At 41.9% G+C, this 20,054-nt stretch overlaps 1 protein-coding gene across 1 annotated transcript in view; it reads left to right on the top strand.

The window, feature by feature from the left end:
* Positions 1–379: 379 nt before the first annotated feature.
* The window catches only part of LOC311243070 (uncharacterized protein), a gene marked incomplete at both ends in the record, with an annotated part of 84,199 nt that continues 64,524 nt past the window's right edge, over positions 380–20,054 (top strand). Inside the window, 8 exons of the mRNA XM_084332141.1 lie at positions 380–2,629; positions 7,544–7,605; positions 9,181–9,219; positions 9,341–9,652; positions 10,900–11,075; positions 13,330–13,547; positions 14,560–14,591; positions 18,246–18,393. Of these exons, the coding sequence (XP_084188267.1) occupies positions 380–2,629; positions 7,544–7,605; positions 9,181–9,219; positions 9,341–9,652; positions 10,900–11,075; positions 13,330–13,547; positions 14,560–14,591; positions 18,246–18,393 (3,237 nt within the window). The remainder of the gene's footprint in view (positions 2,630–7,543; positions 7,606–9,180; positions 9,220–9,340; positions 9,653–10,899; positions 11,076–13,329; positions 13,548–14,559; positions 14,592–18,245; positions 18,394–20,054) is intronic.

The raw sequence follows: 20,054 nt of genomic DNA, 5'->3' as shown, positions 1-20,054 counted from the left end.
AAGTTGAATTTGGCTCAAAAGTCAAAATGTTATAGCATTACTTGTACAATATATTCTGCTTACAAAATGTCTTTTCACTTGGATAAGGATGTTAGGCTACTTAGCTTTTACCTTCACCCCGTGACCCACCTGGCCCCCTTCTGGAAAACCACTGCTGTAGATGATGATGATTATGATGATGGTAAGTTCAATAACCCCATTTCTGTGTCTGCTAAACTTTTCAGCTTTGCGTTGGTATTAAGAGCGTTGTGCCTCTGCTCCTGCCCCTGGCCCGCCCCTGCCCCTGGGCCCCTAACGAGCCCCCTAATAGGGAGCTCCCTTCTGATTGGCTAGAGGACCACCTTCCTGCAGCTGGCTCACATCCAAGGCTGCTAACACCATGTCCAATCCCCCTTACAACCCCTACGCCCCTGGAGCTCAGAGACCCACACAGGGGCAGTATGGACTCACTGGTACCCAGGCAGGGATCGACCCTCTTGGGGCTTCTTCTCACCCGGGCTCCGGGTCCGGCCTCGGATCCTCCAGAGCATCCTCCGGGCCTTCCACCAACCCTGGGGGAATGATCTCATCGATGCATCCCCGGACCATGAGCTATGGACCAGGGCAGAGTGGGTCTACGCACGCAGCTGAACCAGGGAGCGCCTTACACATGCAGAGCAGAGGAGCTCGAGAGGAGCTACAGCTACTGAGCCAGCTGGTGCAGCAGAGACGGAAGCAGCAACAGGCTTCAGACTGGGATACTCGCTCTTCTCTGGGTGTGGGGTTGACCAGTTACCCCTTGTCTTCCTCTACATCACTCGGACGTTTGGATGAACACTCGGACAAGCATAGTGGTGGTCGTAGCTCCATGGATTGGTCGTCAAGCTACCGGGCACCCTCCTCTGCCCCCACATCCAATTTCTATGGACTGTGGCAGATGGAGTCTACGTACACAGCAGACTGGGAGATCCCCTTATGTAGGCATTTCAGAGAATCTCAAGAGGAGCTAAGGCTATTTAGCCAGATGTTGAAACAAGAAGCTACTGACCGGGACACCCGCCTGACCAAAACATCCAATTTCTCCTCATCCTCCTCTTCCTCGGCTCAAAACATGCCCCTATCCCACTCGCCCCAGTCCTCAAAGTTATTTCAGACAACTAGTTATACTGCTGCTGGTGGTGGTAGCAGTCGTATCACATCCAGTGAGCGAGGGGACACTATGTCCTCTAAACCAGCATTAGTGGATTACTCGTTGTCTGACCAGCCCTCATCTTCATTGACCACCAACATCAACCCACCCAAATACACCTTAGAATCTGCCATCAACGTTCTTAAAAATATTGGCCTTGAGAATGAAGACTTGGAATACCTTAATAAGTATGCTGACAATGAACTCACCCCTAAAAATTTGCCTTCCATCCTCCGACTCATCCTCTACCGTAAAACCAAGAAGGCTGGCGCTGCCAGTGGGTCAGATGTGGACCGTCCATGGCAGAACAGCGGCGTTGTTAGTGGATCTGACCACTTTAGAGCTTCAGGAGAGGAGCTGAGGCGGCCAGAGGAATCAACACCCATCCTCCGCCAGCCAAGTGAAGTGATTGACTATGGACATTCTAGTAAACATACAGAAGGATTTGGGGATGAGATTGGTGGAGGAAGTAGTGATGTCAATAGTAGTGGTGGAGGGAATGAAAGCACGCCGACGATGGACAGTAGTGGCAGTCATTTCAGAGAACCTCCACCCAAAGATTCTGGTACGGTGAAATCTAGTGGCGCCGTTTCCTCCCAGGACCAAATTAGCTCAGTTTCTAGTTCCAGCTCTTATGAACCAACGTTGAGTTCAGTGACCTTACCGGGCCTAGACCCTTCCAAACTATCCCAGAGGCCAGAGCTGACCAGCCTGTCACTCCTGAGTGTGTTCCAGGAACTGATCAAGGAGCCAATAGCTCCTTCACAGCCAGACGAGGACACCCAGCCTCCCCTGATGCCTCCCCTGAAACCTCTGGCCCTCATGATGGTGCCACCACCTTCCCCGAAACCTCTGGCCATCGTGACGGTGCCACCACCTTCCCCGAAACCTCTGGCCCTCATGATGGTGCCACCCCCGCCTTCCCCGAAACCTCTGGCCATCATGACGGTGCCACCACCTTCCCCGAAACCTCTGGCCCTCATGATGGTGCCACCCCCGCCTTCCCCGAAACCTCTGGCCCTCATGATGGTGCCTTCCCCGAAACCTCTGGCCCTCATGATGGTGCCTTCCCCGAAACCTCTGGCCCTCATGATGGTGCCACCACCTTCCCCGAAACCTCTGGCCCTCATGACCATCGTGACGGTGCCACCCCCGCCTTCCCCGAAACCTCTGGCCCTCATGCCGGAGCAAGGGGGCGCTGGCCACGGTACACCTATGTTTTACCCGCCCATAAACAAGAACATCCCGCCTCCTCCTTTCCACATCCCTTTCCACATGATGTTCCCTCCACCGCCTCTGGCCCACATGGCGTTGCCACCGCCTCCCCTGAATCCACAGGTGGCAGCGACGGCAGCCAAGGGGCTGCCGACACCAGCGATGATGAGCGACTATTCTGCCATCGCGCCCAGAATCTTTCCTCATACCTGTTCTCTATGTAACATAGAATGTATACAGATGAAGGTGAGTAGCGCACCACACGGTTAAGTCCCTCCAGGATTTCGTTTTTCTATAATGTGTAATTTCAGTACTATATTCATTCAATCTTTATTTAATCTCAAAAGATCATTGAGAGCAAGCTCTCATTTACAATGACGTCGAGGGGTACAGTACACAATACAAAATCAATATATAAACAGAAATGTCAATCAATTAAACAATTGAAATGAATTAAAACAACTACAGACTGAGGTGAAATGGTTGGCTATTATAGAACTGATCAATGGATACAAAGCATGCTTTGTAAAACATTCCATGTGTCGGGGGCACAGAAGCTAAAAGCAGATTTCCATAATTCAGTACAAACTCTGCAGACCTTAAGCATAAGCCAATCACCAGAGCAGGTATGATTTAGGTTCAGAGTTCCAGTCCAGTAATGATGTAGGGTGGAAGATAATGGCTTCATACAGAAACAAATGCCAATGCAAGTAGGGCTGTACCGAATGCTTCGAAGCTTCGAAGCTTTGATCATAATGTTGACATTCGAATTCTAAATCAACATTTGAATTTTTAATAAAAAAAAAAAAAAAAAAATTGTGTCTATTCAATCCGTTTAAACCAAGGGGGGTTTTCTTCACAGTTGCAGTTAAAGATTAGGCTACACTAATATTATAATATTATACTATAAGACGTCGCCATCACTTTCATACCAACCGTGCCCTTATTGGATTATTTATGTTGACGAAACTGATTTCATCAGATTAATCACTTTATTCAAATTGAGGATTTAGTTTATAAAATAAAATTAATCTTTTTAAGTACATTTAATTTTTTATAGACATTCGAAGCTTCGTTCGAATACTTCAATCGAAGCTTCGAATGTTAAAAAATGACATTCGGTACAGCCCTAAATGCAAGACACAGGAGAGGATCACCCAACTTCATCATACAGGATACAATGATGGAACCATAACTGTCACCGGTGATAAACCTAAGGGCAGAATGATGAGTCCAAAGTCTTTAGAGTGGAAGCAGCAGCATGTCTATAATCAACGTCTCCATGATCCAAAACAGACCCTACTTCTGCTAAGCATAGGAAAATAGGGTTTGTCCTGGCTTCTGTCGCAGTTTACTTGCAAAGTTATCTACATGGCTTTTAAATGTAAATTTCTAAACAAGCCAGATGGCGAGATATTTATATTCTTTAACTCTCTCAATAATAGACCCATTCACAGTCGATATATGCAAATGTTTTGTCAAGTTCAGATACTATACAAGTATACAACTAGAGTAGTGGCGGTGATGGTGCTTTTTTGCTCTAAAACTGGATTGATGTGGGCTTAATAGAGTGATCTGGGAGAGGTTTTGAGTTGATCATTTACCAGTGATTCCAGGATCTTTGCAAGACAGGATAGCTTGGATATTGTTGATAGTTATTGAGATTACTTCTATCTCTACCTTTATGTAATGGAATGACATAAATTAATGAGTTATTATTATGAGTTATGAATGAGTTATTTTCCAGATATTAGGAACTATACGTGATGCCAATGAAACATTGAATATGTGTTATTTGTTCTGTAATTAATGGTGCAGCTAACCTGAGGGGGAAAAGGATCCTGCTTATATTCTCCAATTGATTTTAATTTACATTTATTAATTTATCTATACCAAGCTCTGCCCTCTTTTCTTTACCTTCTAATCACAACTACTGACTGCTTTCTTCGGTCAAACTAGGAGTGGGCAGGGCTTGGGATAGATCAATTGTGTATGACAATGCCAGCAAAGGGATACACTCCCGGCAGTCAACAATAAGTGGTTCTTTGTCTAACTGTGTTCATGTAAATACAATTGCAATGATTTCTGAAAATTACCATGACAGTCAGTTTTGAACTTGCCTTATTCGTAGTTGTTTATTTGTACAGGTCTTGCATTTAGTCATTTAGCATTTCTTGTATTTCTCATTGTAATTCTTATTCTTCATCATACAAGAACATGCACAAAGCCTTCTACTTCACTGCTAGCAGTTATAATTAACTTTGTCTTTTGGCAAAAAGATCTAATTGCAATCTCCTGGGGAGACGCACTGTATATTAATGGTTATATAAAGCCAAGGCTATATGTTGTTACCTGTTTTTATCTGAAGTGTTATTTATGATTTTCTGTTAATTACAATGTTTTGATGTTGAAAAATCATGAATTTAGTTTGAACTGCTGGTGATAATTCACTGTTAGTTGCTCATGGCGAGCGATGTGCTGAATATGTAATTGAATGTCATAACAGGACAGAAAAATTATAAACTTGAAAGAAAGAATGTATGATATTAAAGTGCTAGGTAGATCATGAAAATTAAGTGGTAAATATGCCACAACTGTTAACCCTTGATCATTATTAAAGCCAAGGCTATATGTTGTTAAATTTCTTTTTATCTGAAGTGTTATTAATGATTTTCTGTTAATTACAATGTTTTGATGTTGAAAAATAATGAATTTAGTTTTAACTGCTGGTGATTATTCACTGTTAGTTACTCATGGCAAGCGATGTGCTGAAATTAATATGTAATTGAATGTCATAACGGGACAGACAAATGATAAACTTGAAAGAAAGAATGATATTAAAGTGCTAGATACACATGTACACTGTACATTTGACTCAAACTGAGTACATTTTACTCAAACTGAGTAAAATTGTACTCACTTGGGCTCAAATGGACTCAGTTTGAGTAAAATTTACTCTGCGAAATTTACTGTGTAGATCCTGAAAATGAAGTGGTAAATATGCCACAACTGTTGACCCTTGATCATTATTGTTGTCGTTGTTAGGCATTTCCCTCCGCCAGTATTTTGTTATTGTATCTTTTTATATTTCTTATTTAAAAAATGTAATGGATTTGTAGCTCTTTCCATCCACCCTCATCCTACTGTAACTGAGTGTCAGTGAGATGAATTAATTGTAAATCATTCCATGTATGTATTTATTTATATCCTTTTATTTTATTTTTTTACATTTTTTTAATTTCTTTGCAATATACCGTAGACATTTTGTATGACTGATTATTATTGACTAAGGAGGATAATGCATGAAGACCAATGGATGTGGAACATGTCCAAACTTGTGTATACACACATGCGCACACATACAGACAGTTAGACACAAAGAAACTACTGATCTATACAGTACCATTGTTAAGCTTCTCTCTTATCATATAGTGGGATATAGTTACATTTCTCACACAATGATTGAAATACTTAAGATTAGAATGTCAATTGAAATTATGACATCGATATGATGGACAAGCTGTTTGTTTGTGTTTTCCTTCGGTCATGACATGCTTTTTCAGGGGGTGTGTCTTGGATGGGGATGTGGTGGGGATGCCTGAATGCTTTTACCAACGCGTTCGTGTTTCCGCGTCTCTGATTGGCCAGGTCATGTGACATGTATGCCCAATCATGGGACCGCAAGTTTCTACACTGGTTAAGCTTAGGCGCTCTTTCGAAGTTGGTTAAGGTTAGAGTTTGTCTTAGAGCATGGCGATAGAACGCCTGCCCTGATTCCAAACTCTACCCTTAACCAACTTCGAAAGAGTCGCATAAGCTTAACCAGTGATAAACTAGGCGTTAGGTAGTTTGCAGGCTTTCCGACCCGGAAATAGGCGCAGAACTTGCCGTCCCATGATTGGCGCACATGTCACATGACCTGGCCAATCAGAGCGAAACACGGGAACCCGGAAACACGAACACGTTGGTAAAAGGCAAAGCATAGACGCGGTGGGGATTGATCTTTGCGGGACTGGCTATTCCAGGGGGGTTCACTGTATGCTTTTGAGCAACTCTGTACTTATTGTATGCCTATTCTTATGTCTGCACTTTCTACATTGCATTACCTTTATTGTCTTTTATACCTATTGTCTGCACTTTATGCATGCAGTTTTTATTCTGTCAACTGTATGCAAATGTTATGCCTATGTTCATTTTATGCCATTTGCTGTGAAGCATGTATGAAAGGTGCTATATTTATATAGTTATTATTATCAATTGGTTTATCTAACATGACTTGTCAAACATGATATGCAGTACATAAACAAAAAGTCCCTCTAAATATTGTGATATTTATATTTCTTTCCTAGCTCTAAATACACAAATACACACACCGACTCTTGTTGAAAGAAACTAATTTGAAATCCAACACAGAATCCATCAGATGAAAACAGGCTCTTTCATGTTATTAGTAACGTTATCATATCTTGTGTTTTTCATTGTAACTTTTCACTTTAAATGGTTTCAAACTGACCCAAACCTTGCCCAGCGACAGTGAGTTAAGACCCACCCAACTGCATGTTCCATTCTGGAAAAGGTCAAATTGTGAGCGATCTTGATGGGTGACTAACAATGTGACTGTTGTACCATTATACACTGTTTTTTAATGGTTGTTACTGTGGCTCAATGTTTCATAGCAATGATTGTTACTAAGAATGTAACTATGGTTCTGTTGTGAATTCTCGATGTTCGCTCACCACATGTTTCAATTCCAAAGGGCCTCACATGTCCTTGTTTTTGTAGAGGATGGAAGGTGGACTTTCCTTTATTTTTTATTTTTCTGTCATTAATTCAAAATGCTATTTTACACGGACACTTCAGCCCTTTATCAATGCTATGAACTCAGAACGCAGAGATGGATATTTTGTGGACATTTGGTTGAAATCTACCAGTTTTATGGACAACTAATTTCATGGAACTAAATGGACGACTCATTTCATGGAAGACCACTTCCATACTTTGTAAAAGTGAACCCTGTGAAATTGTTTTTTAATAAGGCGGTAGTTTCTGCACATGGCTTGATCCTGTAAAAACGCGAAGATGGAAGCGGTTAGTAGTGTGGTGATGGAACGGCTTCAATGATGAAGGCTCGTCTAACTGCCATTTTGTTTTGGTCACCAGAATTGGATCTCCCACCAGAACTCCTGCGGTCACATCGAGAGCTGCAGACTCATCCGCAAAGCGTCAGTCTTTGTTTGTCTTTCTTTATCTTCATCCCATTGAATGCCCAATTCATGCTTTTAAAAATTGTTCATTGGTTGAATGAAAAATACATAATTTGCTCAGATTTTTTCAACGTGTCGGAGGCTGACTGGCTGGCTGGCTGGCTGCCTGTTACTGAGTGGTTTTACGTTCACTCTCTGTTGCCAGGTTGGGCAGGATTAATTTTTTTTTAATTTATTCTTGAAATTAACATGATTGATTGATGAACATGATTAATTATGCATAGTGTATGACGGATATTAATACAGTCTCTGTCTAATCTGGCAGTATATATCCCCCATGGAAAGCCTGTCTTAGTTTGTGTCACTATGGCGCACTCTTATTAAAAATTTGTGGTGGGACTTGATTAAATTAAGAATTAATTCAAGACTTTATAGTTAATTAACCTTTTCAGTGCCACAGACGACATCTCGTTTTATCAGCCCCCCCCGTTGAGTGCCCACGACGACAAATATCGTTTTGTTTTATTAGCGATCTGATTTCATATTTCATCAACCGAGTCTCCCGTTGGTACAGCAGCTCCTCCAGGAGCTCAGAATGGAAAAAAGCGCCCCCTATCGTCTATCCCTGTGTAACTGCAGGTCAGTCGCTTAGACTGACCTGGGATCTGTAGATATGTAGAGGCGGAGCCAGCTGGTTCCTTGTGCTGGCAAGAAGTCTGACCAACATGGAAGTCATTGCGGGACGGGAATCAGCCTGGAATATATATTCACAGTAGCCAATACTCAATCAATAAGCGTGATCGATATTTGGAATGGCGATCAGAAATTGGAATGATCTTTTTGGAGAACATCTGATCTGAGGTAAGGAATCTATTTTACCAGTCTTGGGATAATCAGAGTTGTATTCGCTGAGATCTCAGCGTTTGCCCTATGTGTGAAGTGTGCGCGATCGCTGATGAGGAAATAAGAGAATCGATTTTTCAGCTCGCGTCTCAGATCAATGCAATTTTTAACAGTGCAGCAATTTTAGGAATAATATATATAGCGCAAAGGACCTTTTGTAAACTCAAGCACTTTCGAGCTAAAAGTAAAATGCACTACTTTCAAGTACATTCCAGAACAGTTGTCCATTGAAAGAAAAAAAAACTCTTGATTGATCTCAATTTCTCTTATTTAATATTTTTTTATGAACAAACCAGACTAAGAAAAATGGTAATTTGCGATTTATTATACTTTATACAATAGCACATGCATGAGTCTGGTCTCCTTTGAAAGGTAACATTCTTACACAATAAAGAAAAATCATGCGATTTAAATTCATCAATTTTCTTAACTTTTAATTCTTTCTGTAGTTAATCAAAATGAATGCGATAAAGTCCCAGCCCTATTAAAAATATAATATTATAACGCGAGATTAACAGGAGAAATTATCAAACGGGAGCACATCGGTAGAAACTTTAAAGGGTTAAAAAAAATGGGGAGTGTTGGCAGGTATGCATCTTGACCGTTTCTGTGCACCACAAACAGTAATGTCTTTTGTATTGATGGTTTATAGAATAGATTGTATTTAACATGCCTGTTATTCTCACCCAGGTACCCTCACTGGAAGGGGGAGACGACGCCTGCACCCATGTGAGTCACTGTTTTCAATATGTCCATGTATGTGTGAATGAAGGAATGCATTTATATGCCACATTTATTTGATTGAATACTGAGAATGAATATTAAATCCTTTCATGTCTCTTCTCTCCAGTCCTGCCAGTAGAGATGTCCAGCTCTCCTCTTCCCAGAGTTCTAAGCATCGTCACCAGGCAACCAGCAGCAGCCACTCCCACTCTGGTTCCAAATCTCGCTCTCCTAGCCCTCGGCGTTACACACGGTCCCGCTCTCCCGGACCCCGGCATTACTCCCCTTCCCACTCTCGCAGTCCCCGGCCTTATTCCCATTCTCGCCATGCCAGCCCGGGGCGTTACTCCTGTTCCCACTCTCCCAGCCCGGCGGGAGAGGCGAGGGAGATGCACAGGGCCCGTTCCCGATCACCACGCAGTCCTAGACACGAAAGCAGGTTTGTGGGATACATGTACACTCAACTTGACTCACACACACAGACGGACGGACAGATCATACGTATGCATGTATGAGCACATGGTGATGGTGTAGAGATGGTGTACAGGTCACAAGGCCAAATTACAGTTGTGCGTCTTTCTCATCAAAGCAGCTCTGAGCATGACTGGTTGTGGGCATCTGGTTGTAGAGCCTTTTTGCACTGGGTGTACTTCTCAAAAGTAATAGGGTGTACTTCTCAAAAGTAATAGGGTGTACTTCTCAAAAGTAATAGGGTGTACTTCTCAAAAGTAATAGGGTGTACTTCTCAAAAGTAATAGGGTGTACTTCTCAAAGTAAAGTAATAGGGTGTACTCAAAAGTAATAGGGTGTGCATCTCAAAAGTAATAGGGTGTGCATCTCAAAAGTAATAGGGTGTGCAATGTGCATCTCAAAAGTAATAGGGTGTGCATCTCAAAAGTAATAGGGTGTGCATCTCAAAAGTAATAGGGTGTGCAATGTGCATCGCAAGTGTCAATTGTGTGTCTTCGGGAACAATCCAATTTGTTAGGTCTTGTTAGCTAGCTAGTTTGCAGAGGCTTTGTGAAACAAGAGCAATCTTCAATAAGGCAGTTTCCTCTTTCGTCACAGATTCATTAAAGTCGACTAAAAACACTACTTCAATCAATATCTGAAATTAATTAAAAAGAAGAAAGAAAAAAATATATAAGTAAGAACACTAACATTCTTACTGTCTTATACTATCATGCACTCTTCCTACTATACTAATTATGTATTTACTACTATCGACTCAACACTGCAGCACCCAAGTTTCCGCACTGTCGTACCCTTCCTGCTGACTTGTCGTACAGAACTTGAAAGTCGCTTTAGATAAAGGCGTCAGCTAAATGACGAAATGTAAATGTAAGGGCCAACCTACATCATTGTGTGGGTATAATCTTGCTCTTTCAGGAACCATAACATGTAATAAAAGCATTTTCTGATCCAGTGGTGCTGATTTGCCAGCCCTGTCACATTTATACTCGTGCAAAGACCGAAAACACACAAACAACTCGGAAACACTTAAAGCAACATTTACAGTTGACATCTAGTTTAGAATATGGTGTAAGGATATTCCATGCAAATGTGCCATAGAATTCTCTTATGAATATGTATTTGAATATGGTGTGCCAAAGAAAATTAGCATGGGGCAGAAGGAAAGGCCCCTTCTCTCTGTTAAATATGTGTGCCTGTCTCTCATCCCTCCAGGTTTTCTTCCAGCTCTCCTCACGGTTCCCCTAAAGGCCTCCCTCATCGCTCCCCTCACAGCTCTCCTGCCTCCCCCTCCCGCCGGTCCAGGAGCTCGGAGAGACGGTTGTCACCAAAGTCCTCCAGCCACCAACAGAAGGAGACCAGCGCTGAAAGACTGGCAAAGAAAAAATCAGGTTAAAGGGCAAAACACATATTTTGGGACTCGTATAGACTTGGACCCTTAAATGGTTGTTGGTACAACATTATTCAATAAGTTACCGGTAATCTTCCTTTTCGCTCCTTGTGAGCTTGAGCTTTCTTTTGTGCAACAAAAATGCAAGTCGATTTCTGACATATTGTACACAACACCAGCTCTTGGTATCACATTTTGTAACATATTGTACACAACACCAGCTCTTGGTATCACATTTTGTAACATATTGTACACAACACTAGCTCTTGGTATCACATTTTGTAACATATTGTACACAACACTAGCTCTTGGTATCACCCCAGACGAAGAGCCATGTCACTGTTAACGTTTCTCAGAGGATGTTTTCAAACTTTTATCACCTAAAGATGGTAAGTTAGGAGTGTTGTGTTCGTTCACAGTTGGACAGTAGATAAGATAAGATAAGATAAGATAAGATAAGATAAGATATTCCTTTATTGATCCCCTTGGGGAAATTCAGGCATCATAGCAGCATGGGGGGGGAGGGGGGGAGGGGTACAGGTAGTAAAACAACACAGTATACAGGTAGTAAAAGACAACACAGGCAGTGTAAACAATTTGATCAATATGGTCAATATAATTTACTATCTGACTAGCTGAGGAATATTCACATTATTCACAGTGTCACATGAGGTGCAGTATGCAAGAGGTAGTGTTATAATTTACTATCTACTGAGTATACATTAATCAAAGTCACATGAGGTGCAGTATGCAAGAGGTAGTGTTATAATTTACTATCTACTGAGTATACATTAATCAAAGTACCAGGGTAGTCTACTTTGTCCCCCTTGGGTTCCTATAAGTCCCAGGTCAATGTCTGGTAGCAGTCGCTGTCGCTGCCCCCTGTTGTGGGGCCTGGAGGCTGCTAGTCGCTGCCCACTGTTGTGGAGCCTGATGGCCGCTGGTATGAAGGACTGTCCGAGGCGGTTAGTTGAGTGTCGGGGGGGGGTGAGTCTGTGGCTGAACGAGCTTCTCATCTTGACTAGCTCGTCGTAGAGGGGGTGGTAGGGGTTCTCCATGATGGCATCCAGCTTCCTTATCATCCCCCTCTCTACCATCACCTCAAGTCTAGGTAGCTCGACTCCCACCACGGAGCTAGCCTTCCTCACCAGCTTGTTGAGCTTGTTGGTGTCCCTTGAGTTGATGTAGCCTCCCCAGCATGCCACAGCATAGAAGAGGATGCTGGCCACAACAGACTGGTAAAAAGACTGCAGCAGTTTGTTGCACACATTGAAGGACCTGAGTCTCCTCAGGAAGAACAGCCTGCTCTGTCCCTTCCTGTAGAGGGCCTCTGTGTTGTCCGACCAGTCCAGTTTATTGTTCAGGTGTACCCCAAGGAACTTGTATGAGTCCACCATCTCCACATCCACCCCTCGGATGGAGATGGGAATCGGGGGGGGCCTCTTCTTGCCCCTCCGGAAGTCCACCACCAGCTCCTTGGTCTTACTGGTGTTGAGTTGGAGGTGGTTGCTGTCGCTCCACCCCACGAAGCTCTCCACCAGGGCTCTGTACTCCTCCTCATCATCGTCGGTGATGTAGCTTACGATGGAGGAGTCGTCTGAGAACTTCTGCAGGTGGCACCCGCTGGAGTTGCGGCAGAAGTCTGAGGTGTAGAGGGTGAAGAGGAAGGGTGACAGCACAGTTCCCTGGGGGGCGCCGGTGTTGCTCACCAGTACGTCAGACTGACTGTCCTTTAGTCTGACGTACTGTGGCCTCTCAGTGAGGTAGTCCTTGATCCAGGCCACCAAGCCGTGCTCCAGCTGCATCGCAGAGAGCTTCTCCGCTAGCAGTGACGGCTGGATGGTGTTGAAGGCGCTGGAGAAATCAAAGAACATAATCCTCACTGAGCTGCGCGGCTTCTCCAGGTGCGTGTACGCTCTGTGGAGCATGTAGATGATGGCATCCTCCACCCCGATGTTTGCCTGGTATGCAAACTGCAGATGGTGACTACCGTACTCTGCTTAGTACTGATATCATATTCACTCTCCCAAAATATATGGATCGTCTTCACAACTGCAAACAGGGCGCTGTCCAAAGAATGTCTAAATGGAGTTACAGTATATGGTTCTTCAGCACAAGGGTTCATTTATTGGGAGAAATTAACCCGACACTGTCGCTGTTTTAGCACCTCATCGACCCAATATCTGATACCGGTATCGGTGCTTTTAACAAATAACACTGGATTTGATTTCCTCTCTTTGTCCCTCTCTCTCTAGCCGCCCATCCCATTCCAGACTGCTCTAGCCCAGACAACATGGAGCAGACTCTGGCCCCAGCTCCGCTGACTGAGTTCACCACGATGAAATCTTCATCTTCCTCCCCTTCCTCATCCAAAGGGTCAAAGCGCTCTTCGTCCCACCCCTCGAAAGGACAAAAGAGGTCCTCCTCTCCTTCCTCTTCGACAAGCAAGACGACTTCTGCCTTAAAATCTCAGGTGAGTGTTGCTCCACCCCTTAACCCTGGGACTAGAGGTCTTTCACTGAATGTTTAGAATGCCCATTTGTGTCCAAATATTTTATATATATATTATTTTTGGGTGCTAATTTTGGAGTCGATCAATTTATTGTGAAGACTTTATCTACTGTTATGGTCAAAAGGCTGCAGCTCCAACAGCACTGTCTTCTGTCTTGCTGTTGCTACTCAGACTCACCGCCTGCACTGGCTGCTGCCTCTCGCAGCACAGAGCAGCACCGTGGACCCTGTGGTGCTGAGCAGCAGCAGCGAGGGAGAGAAGTCCCCGTTTCAGCCCTTTGGGCATAAATTGCTACATTTTAACAACTAGAGAAAGTCTCGACAATTGATTGACTCCAAAATTTGTATTTAATTTATTTATTTATGAACTGCTCTACCCATCAGGCTTTTTTCAGGCCCCGAACTCGTACCTCGTATCCAGAAGACATAGAACGTGTTGTTCTAAAAGAAGTTAAATCATGTCACACAGAGTTGCTTTGGTCAGCATCATCTGTTGTTGTGATGAACATGAACATTTCCTGGACTCAAATATAACTAGCAATGTTCTGTTCACTACTGTCAATAGATCAATAGGTAAATGGAGCTTGTTGTCTTTTTGGATAAAATGTTGTAATAATTGCAATTCCCCTGGTAGTCATGATAATACATTAGAAGATTTGGAAATATGTTTTTGCAAGCTTGACAGATGTTGGCTTCCTGTTTTAGAGCTAACGGTAGGAAAGAGTAGGACGAGTATTGAGAGTAGAATAAATGCATTGTTGGTGTTGATATTTTCATAGGCATTTCTGTGAGTGTTAGTTGATTTGGAACAATTTGTAAAATGTGCTTTCCTAGACTGCATATTGCCAGGTTGACAGCACCACAACAACCACCACTGGCAAAAACTGCTGACCTGCTGACTGTTGTGTGTAATGCAGGTGCACCTTATTTTTCAGTGCAGTTGATTAAGTTGTTTGTGTGTGTTTTGTCTACAGGACGTCTCATTCAAGAAGCCGGACAAGGAAAAGTAAGTCAATCATCGTAATATTCATCAGTAGACCTTTTCACAAGTATTCTGTTGCTGTGTAGCTTTGGCCCCTCTTGCTATCCCGTTGCCAGGGGAACAGCTTTGGCCCCTGTTGCTATCCCGTTGCCAGGGGAACGGCTTTGGCCCCTGTTGCTATCCCGTTACCAGGGGAACAGCTTTGGCCCCTGTTGCTATCCCGTTGCCAGGGGAACAGCTTTGGCCCCTGTTGCTATCCTATTGCTAGGGGAACAGCTTTGGCCCCTGTTGCTATCCCGTTGCCAGGGGAACAGCTTTGGCCGCTGTTTTTATCCCGTTGCCAGGGGAACAGTTTTGGCCCACGTGTATTTCCTGTCAACGACTGTATTAACAAACATTGCAACATGAAATACAAAGGGGCCTAGTTAGGATGTTTATGTTGTCAAGTTAGAAAAGGCCTATGTATTAGTTTAAATTGAGCTCTGTGGAATCAAATTATACTTTCCTAGAGAGCACCTCTCACTCACTCACTCATATCAAATCCCAAAGCTCTGGAACAGTCCACATTAACAGAGGACAGCACACAGGGGCTCATAAGAAACAAACATTTCATTATAAAGTATTCTGTATTTTGATCTGACAAATAAAAACAAACTTGAACAATGTTTTTAAATACATGCTTAAAACATACCTTTTTAGTTTTGAAGAAGCTTTTATGTACTTTGCTCTCCACCCATTTATTAAACCTTTAATACTACCCTCTAGTAATTTAGAATATTTTATCTCGTCACTTCTTTTAAACACCTTCTTTAGATGAGGGCTGAATGATTTGGAAAATTATGTAATTGAGAAATGCTATATAATTCACATTATCAGGGGGAATGATAATCTTAAATCTGTAGGATACGATTTGTATACCAGGGCCCAGTAGTTGAAAACTTTTAATCTCAATCAGATCCGATCAGATTTGTAAATCCCATTTTTTGTAATCCAGGATCAGACAATTCTGCCAGATTTTGTCCCGGTATTTCAAAGCAATTCAGGATAGGATCACCCTGATCCAGATCCAGACTTTTCAAGATTACTAGATTCTGAATATCTGCTTTAATCCTACCAATCTCCATCTAGTGCAGGGGTGGCCAACCCGCGGCTCGCGAGCCGCATGCGGCTCTTTGCCCGTCAATGTGCGGCTTTTCCATCCATAAGAAAAAATATATAATAATTTCTTTTTACGTCACTCATTCCATAAGGACGTAGAATAAACATTTACAATTTTTTTTAAATGGTCCATTTGCATGTTCTTGTTATCTGAATCTAGGGACATCAGTGTCAGAAATAGTGTGTCTGTTACTAGGCTTGAGTAAATTGTAATGAACCAAAGGAGAATATCAATTCTATTTAAAAAAAAAAATTATCTTTGACTGTGAATAACACCATGCTAAAATTGACCAGACCTGAAAAATCTAAGCAAATGAATAAAGGGAAGATGATTAAACAGAAGGTTTTGTAGATACAGTACTGAATTCTGCCATCTTTTTTATAATGTAAATTTCTCCACCATTTTTCATCGTATTGCAACACCGTTTTTTGCAAGACGTTCACAGAAAGGTAGAGAAACTAACTGCGTTCTGTTTTATGGCAATAACGTTCAGGTTTGTGGGAGATAATCCCAAGAAAAAAAAGGAAATCCAGAAGTCAGATGATTGACGGGCTGGTGTGAGCTGGGTAGGGTAGTTTTTCGAAATTCGAAAGCCCTGAGTCTCTTCCTTCAAAAGACTACACTCACTTTTGGCTGTGCCACTTCTTCCTGTCAATATGCGCCGGTTTCCGACTCAATGTCCTCTATAATCTTATATTTCACTAATAACAGTTAAAATAATTGGTAAACAAACGTAATACTGAAAATATACACTTTTACTGTATATCTCGGGCTTAAGAGGTTAACCCTGTGAGGTCCAAATTAAAAAGACATTAGCAACTTCAGAGGCCAGAGGGTGAGACCTATAAACACATGAAGGGTGCCGTGACTGAAAAAAAAGGTTGAGAAACGCTGGTATATGGTGTGGCTCTTTGTGGTACCACAGTCATTTTTGTGGCTCTTAGTCTCTGACTGGTTGGCCACCCCTGATCTAGTGGATATGAAAAATAATACAAGGAATACAAGAGACCACATTGCAGAGACATCTATAATGTCTAATTATATTTGTAAATACATAAAGGACATAAAATCATATTGGAATTGTAATAAAATACTCACTAGGGTAACAACAAAAAAAACATTAATTCAAAGGCATGCTTTGAGGAGCTGAATTCTGAGTGAGGTTGCAGTTTGCTGAAGGTGATGACAGATGGATTTATTTATTTTTTATTTTCTTTTATTATTTTTTTGTCTAAATTACATTTGTGATTGACAATCTTGGTTGTGATACTTTTATGAGCATACACATTTATGTCATCAACATTTGGTTGAAAACAAAATAGTCCACAGCAAACGTGACCAAAAAATCTCAAATAAAATGTATTTGCCTGTTGTAATATTTCAGTTAACAAAATTTGCCATCTTATTTATATTGAAACATATTTTTAAACAAATTGTATAGTACATTTTTCTCTGGTAATCCACTGGAAATCCACCCCTCTGGATCAAGATAATCCAGTTTTTTGGGATCAAACTGATCCCAATCCTGTGTCGGTTTGAACTACCCATTTTGAAGATTTAATTCAGATTAAAGCTTGGATTTGATTTCCTGATCTGATCGTAGGGCTGGGCGATAAAACGATAACGATAACTATCGCGATAAATTATTTCCTCGAAATAAACATGAAACGTGGTCGCAAAGTTTCGATATATCGATTTTCCAAGCTTGGATATGAGCACACGCACTAACAACCAATCAGTGAAGAAGATGGCCGAGAGCGAAGGAGACCTGCGCTGCACCTCTGGGTAGTAAACAAGGCTGGCTAGGATCATTAGCTTGCAGGGCGCTATTTTAAGTTTACGTGCCGAGTGTGTGTGTGGCGTGAATTCTGACGCCACGGTTATAGTAGTGTGGGGTATACGGTGGACGTCGTTGCAATGTATTGGGGCGGAACAGAGTATTTTAGGGATATTTAGTACATTGTCATGGGATACACTGCTTGCTCTGGCTAACTGCTAACGTGCGCGGACTGATGACGACATCAACTCGAGACATTCGCAGCAGCAAAACAAGTCTATTAATAGCCCGTCCATCGGCGCCGGGCATAAGAAGTTAATTAAACTTGACAGACATTATATCGACGATAATTATCGATATCGAGTTATATGAAAATAATTTTATCGCGATAACGTTTTTGGCCATATCGCCCAGCCCTATCTGATCGCATATCAAAGTGAACCTGATCCTGTTTTTTGGTTTTGAACTACCCACAATCCAAATCTGATTTGATCAGATAGGGATTAAAAGTTTTGAACTACTGGGCACAGGACATCTCTGCAGCGTGACGATATTTAATTTATAATGGTATTTTGACATTGCACCTCCTGCACTAGGTCATATTGCGATTTTTATCAAATGTTGATGTCCAGCCCTACTTTAGATGTTTGTTTAGCGCATTGCATTGCAATTCTATATGAAATATGCATTATAAATAAGCCTTTATTGATTGATTTTCTTTCTCTACCTGTCCCTTCCGCAGAATCCATATAACCTCCCACTCGAGTACCTCCAAATACTCTCCCACTAAATCCAAAACCACCACCATGATAAAGCCTGTGTTCCCAACTCCCGAACTGCCAACCACCACCTTTGAGGAAAAGCTACTGCATCCTCTGGATCAGACCTGGGCATTGTACGGCCCGCGGGATGATTCTGACCAGCCCGCGAAAGATTACATGATAATAAAAAAAAATAAAAAAAAAATAAAAAAAAATGTCTTTTTTCTTTTCATGTCAACGTTCACACGAACAATATACGCTTACCTAGGATTTGACTTGATTCAACAACAAAGCAGTCGGGGCAAGCCGAAAACGGTCGAAAGTGTGGTTATTTGAAGTTTGGATTTCTTTTTTCACAACTGAGGTAGGTAGATTACATTTTTAGAGACTAAAGTACAGAAAAAAGGTACCGTTGGGTACCGGTATTGATTCACAGGTACCGGTACCGTATCGGTTCAAATGTGAACGGTACCCATCCCTACTGAACACACAACTGCAGGGCAAGGGCATTTTTGATCATGAAATGCATAGCCATGTGAAAGCCTTCATGACAAAGTTGCAATTAATTTCAAGGCAACATAGGCAGCAACAATCTCAAACACATGAAAACCCTGAAAGAAGTCAAACCATCAGCTGATCACCGGCACAGGTACTCATCCATGTTGGGAGCACTGCATGATGAATTTTCAAGGCGTTTTCAAGATTTCAAAAAGGTTGAGGATGAAATGCAGCTGGTTTCCTCTCCCTTTACCTGCAGTGTTGATAGTGCACCCACTGATGTTCAGCTTGAACTCATTGACCTGCAGTCTGATTCACTACTGAAAGAGCACTTTAAGTCAGCATCACTGCTAGAGTTCTACTCTGCTCTCAAGGAGGAGAACTTTCCAAACATGAGGAGACATGCTCAGAAGATGTTGGTTCTCTTTGGATCCACCTACATATGTGAACAGACATTCTCAGTCATGACGTTTACCAAGTCCAGGTACAGATCCTCTCTCACTGATGAACATCTGGCAGCTGTGCTTCGCATCTCCACCTCAGACATGCAACCTGACTTTGATGGACTTGTTAAAGCTCAACAGAAACTGGATTTATCACACTGAATGAAAAAAAAAATAGCTGAAGAACACTAAAATGTGGAAATATAACAAGTGAAATGGGACACTTGATCTTTTTTTTTTCTTTTTTTGCACAGTTCTGAAAACATTAAATGTTTAATATAGGCATGATGAGTAAAAAAGGCTACTGGGCCACTTTTCATGTCTTGTTTATTTTGGCTATAAGATGATGTGATGTCTTTAGAAAGCTAAGAAAATCCTTGTTTCAATAGTATATGAAACTCAAAATAATAACTTTATTTGTATAGCACTTTTTCATACATGCCCTTTGTTATTAATGTTTCACATTTTGTTTATCATTTTGGAAATAAATTCTATTTGAATAAATTATATTTTTGAAAGCTAACCTCACCTTTTAATTGCCAAATAATAACATACACTCTTACCAGGGGTCAAAACAATGCCATTTACTGCTTTTTATATAGAAATAAAATGTATATTATGCATAATTGAGTTTGGAATTTTGGCCCGGCCCTCCAACATATTTTCAGTTGCTCATTCGGCCCCCCGGGAAAAATAATTGCCCACCCCTGCTCTGGATCCTAGGACTGATAAACGGCCTCTGTTACTTACTCCCAGTATCAAACCCTTAGTGAGACGTTATAAGCGAACTGGCTTCACAACTACCAGTACTGCTAAGCTACTGGTTTCCAAAGCCAAGGCAGTCGCTAT

Source organism: Notolepis coatsorum (assembly GCF_963971535.1).
Source record: "Notolepis coatsorum genome assembly, chromosome: 1".
In the NCBI taxonomy this organism is placed as follows: domain Eukaryota; kingdom Metazoa; phylum Chordata; class Actinopteri; order Aulopiformes; family Paralepididae; genus Notolepis; species Notolepis coatsorum.
Note: the sequence above shows the minus strand (reverse complement) of the source record. Positions and strands in the feature narration are given on the sequence as shown.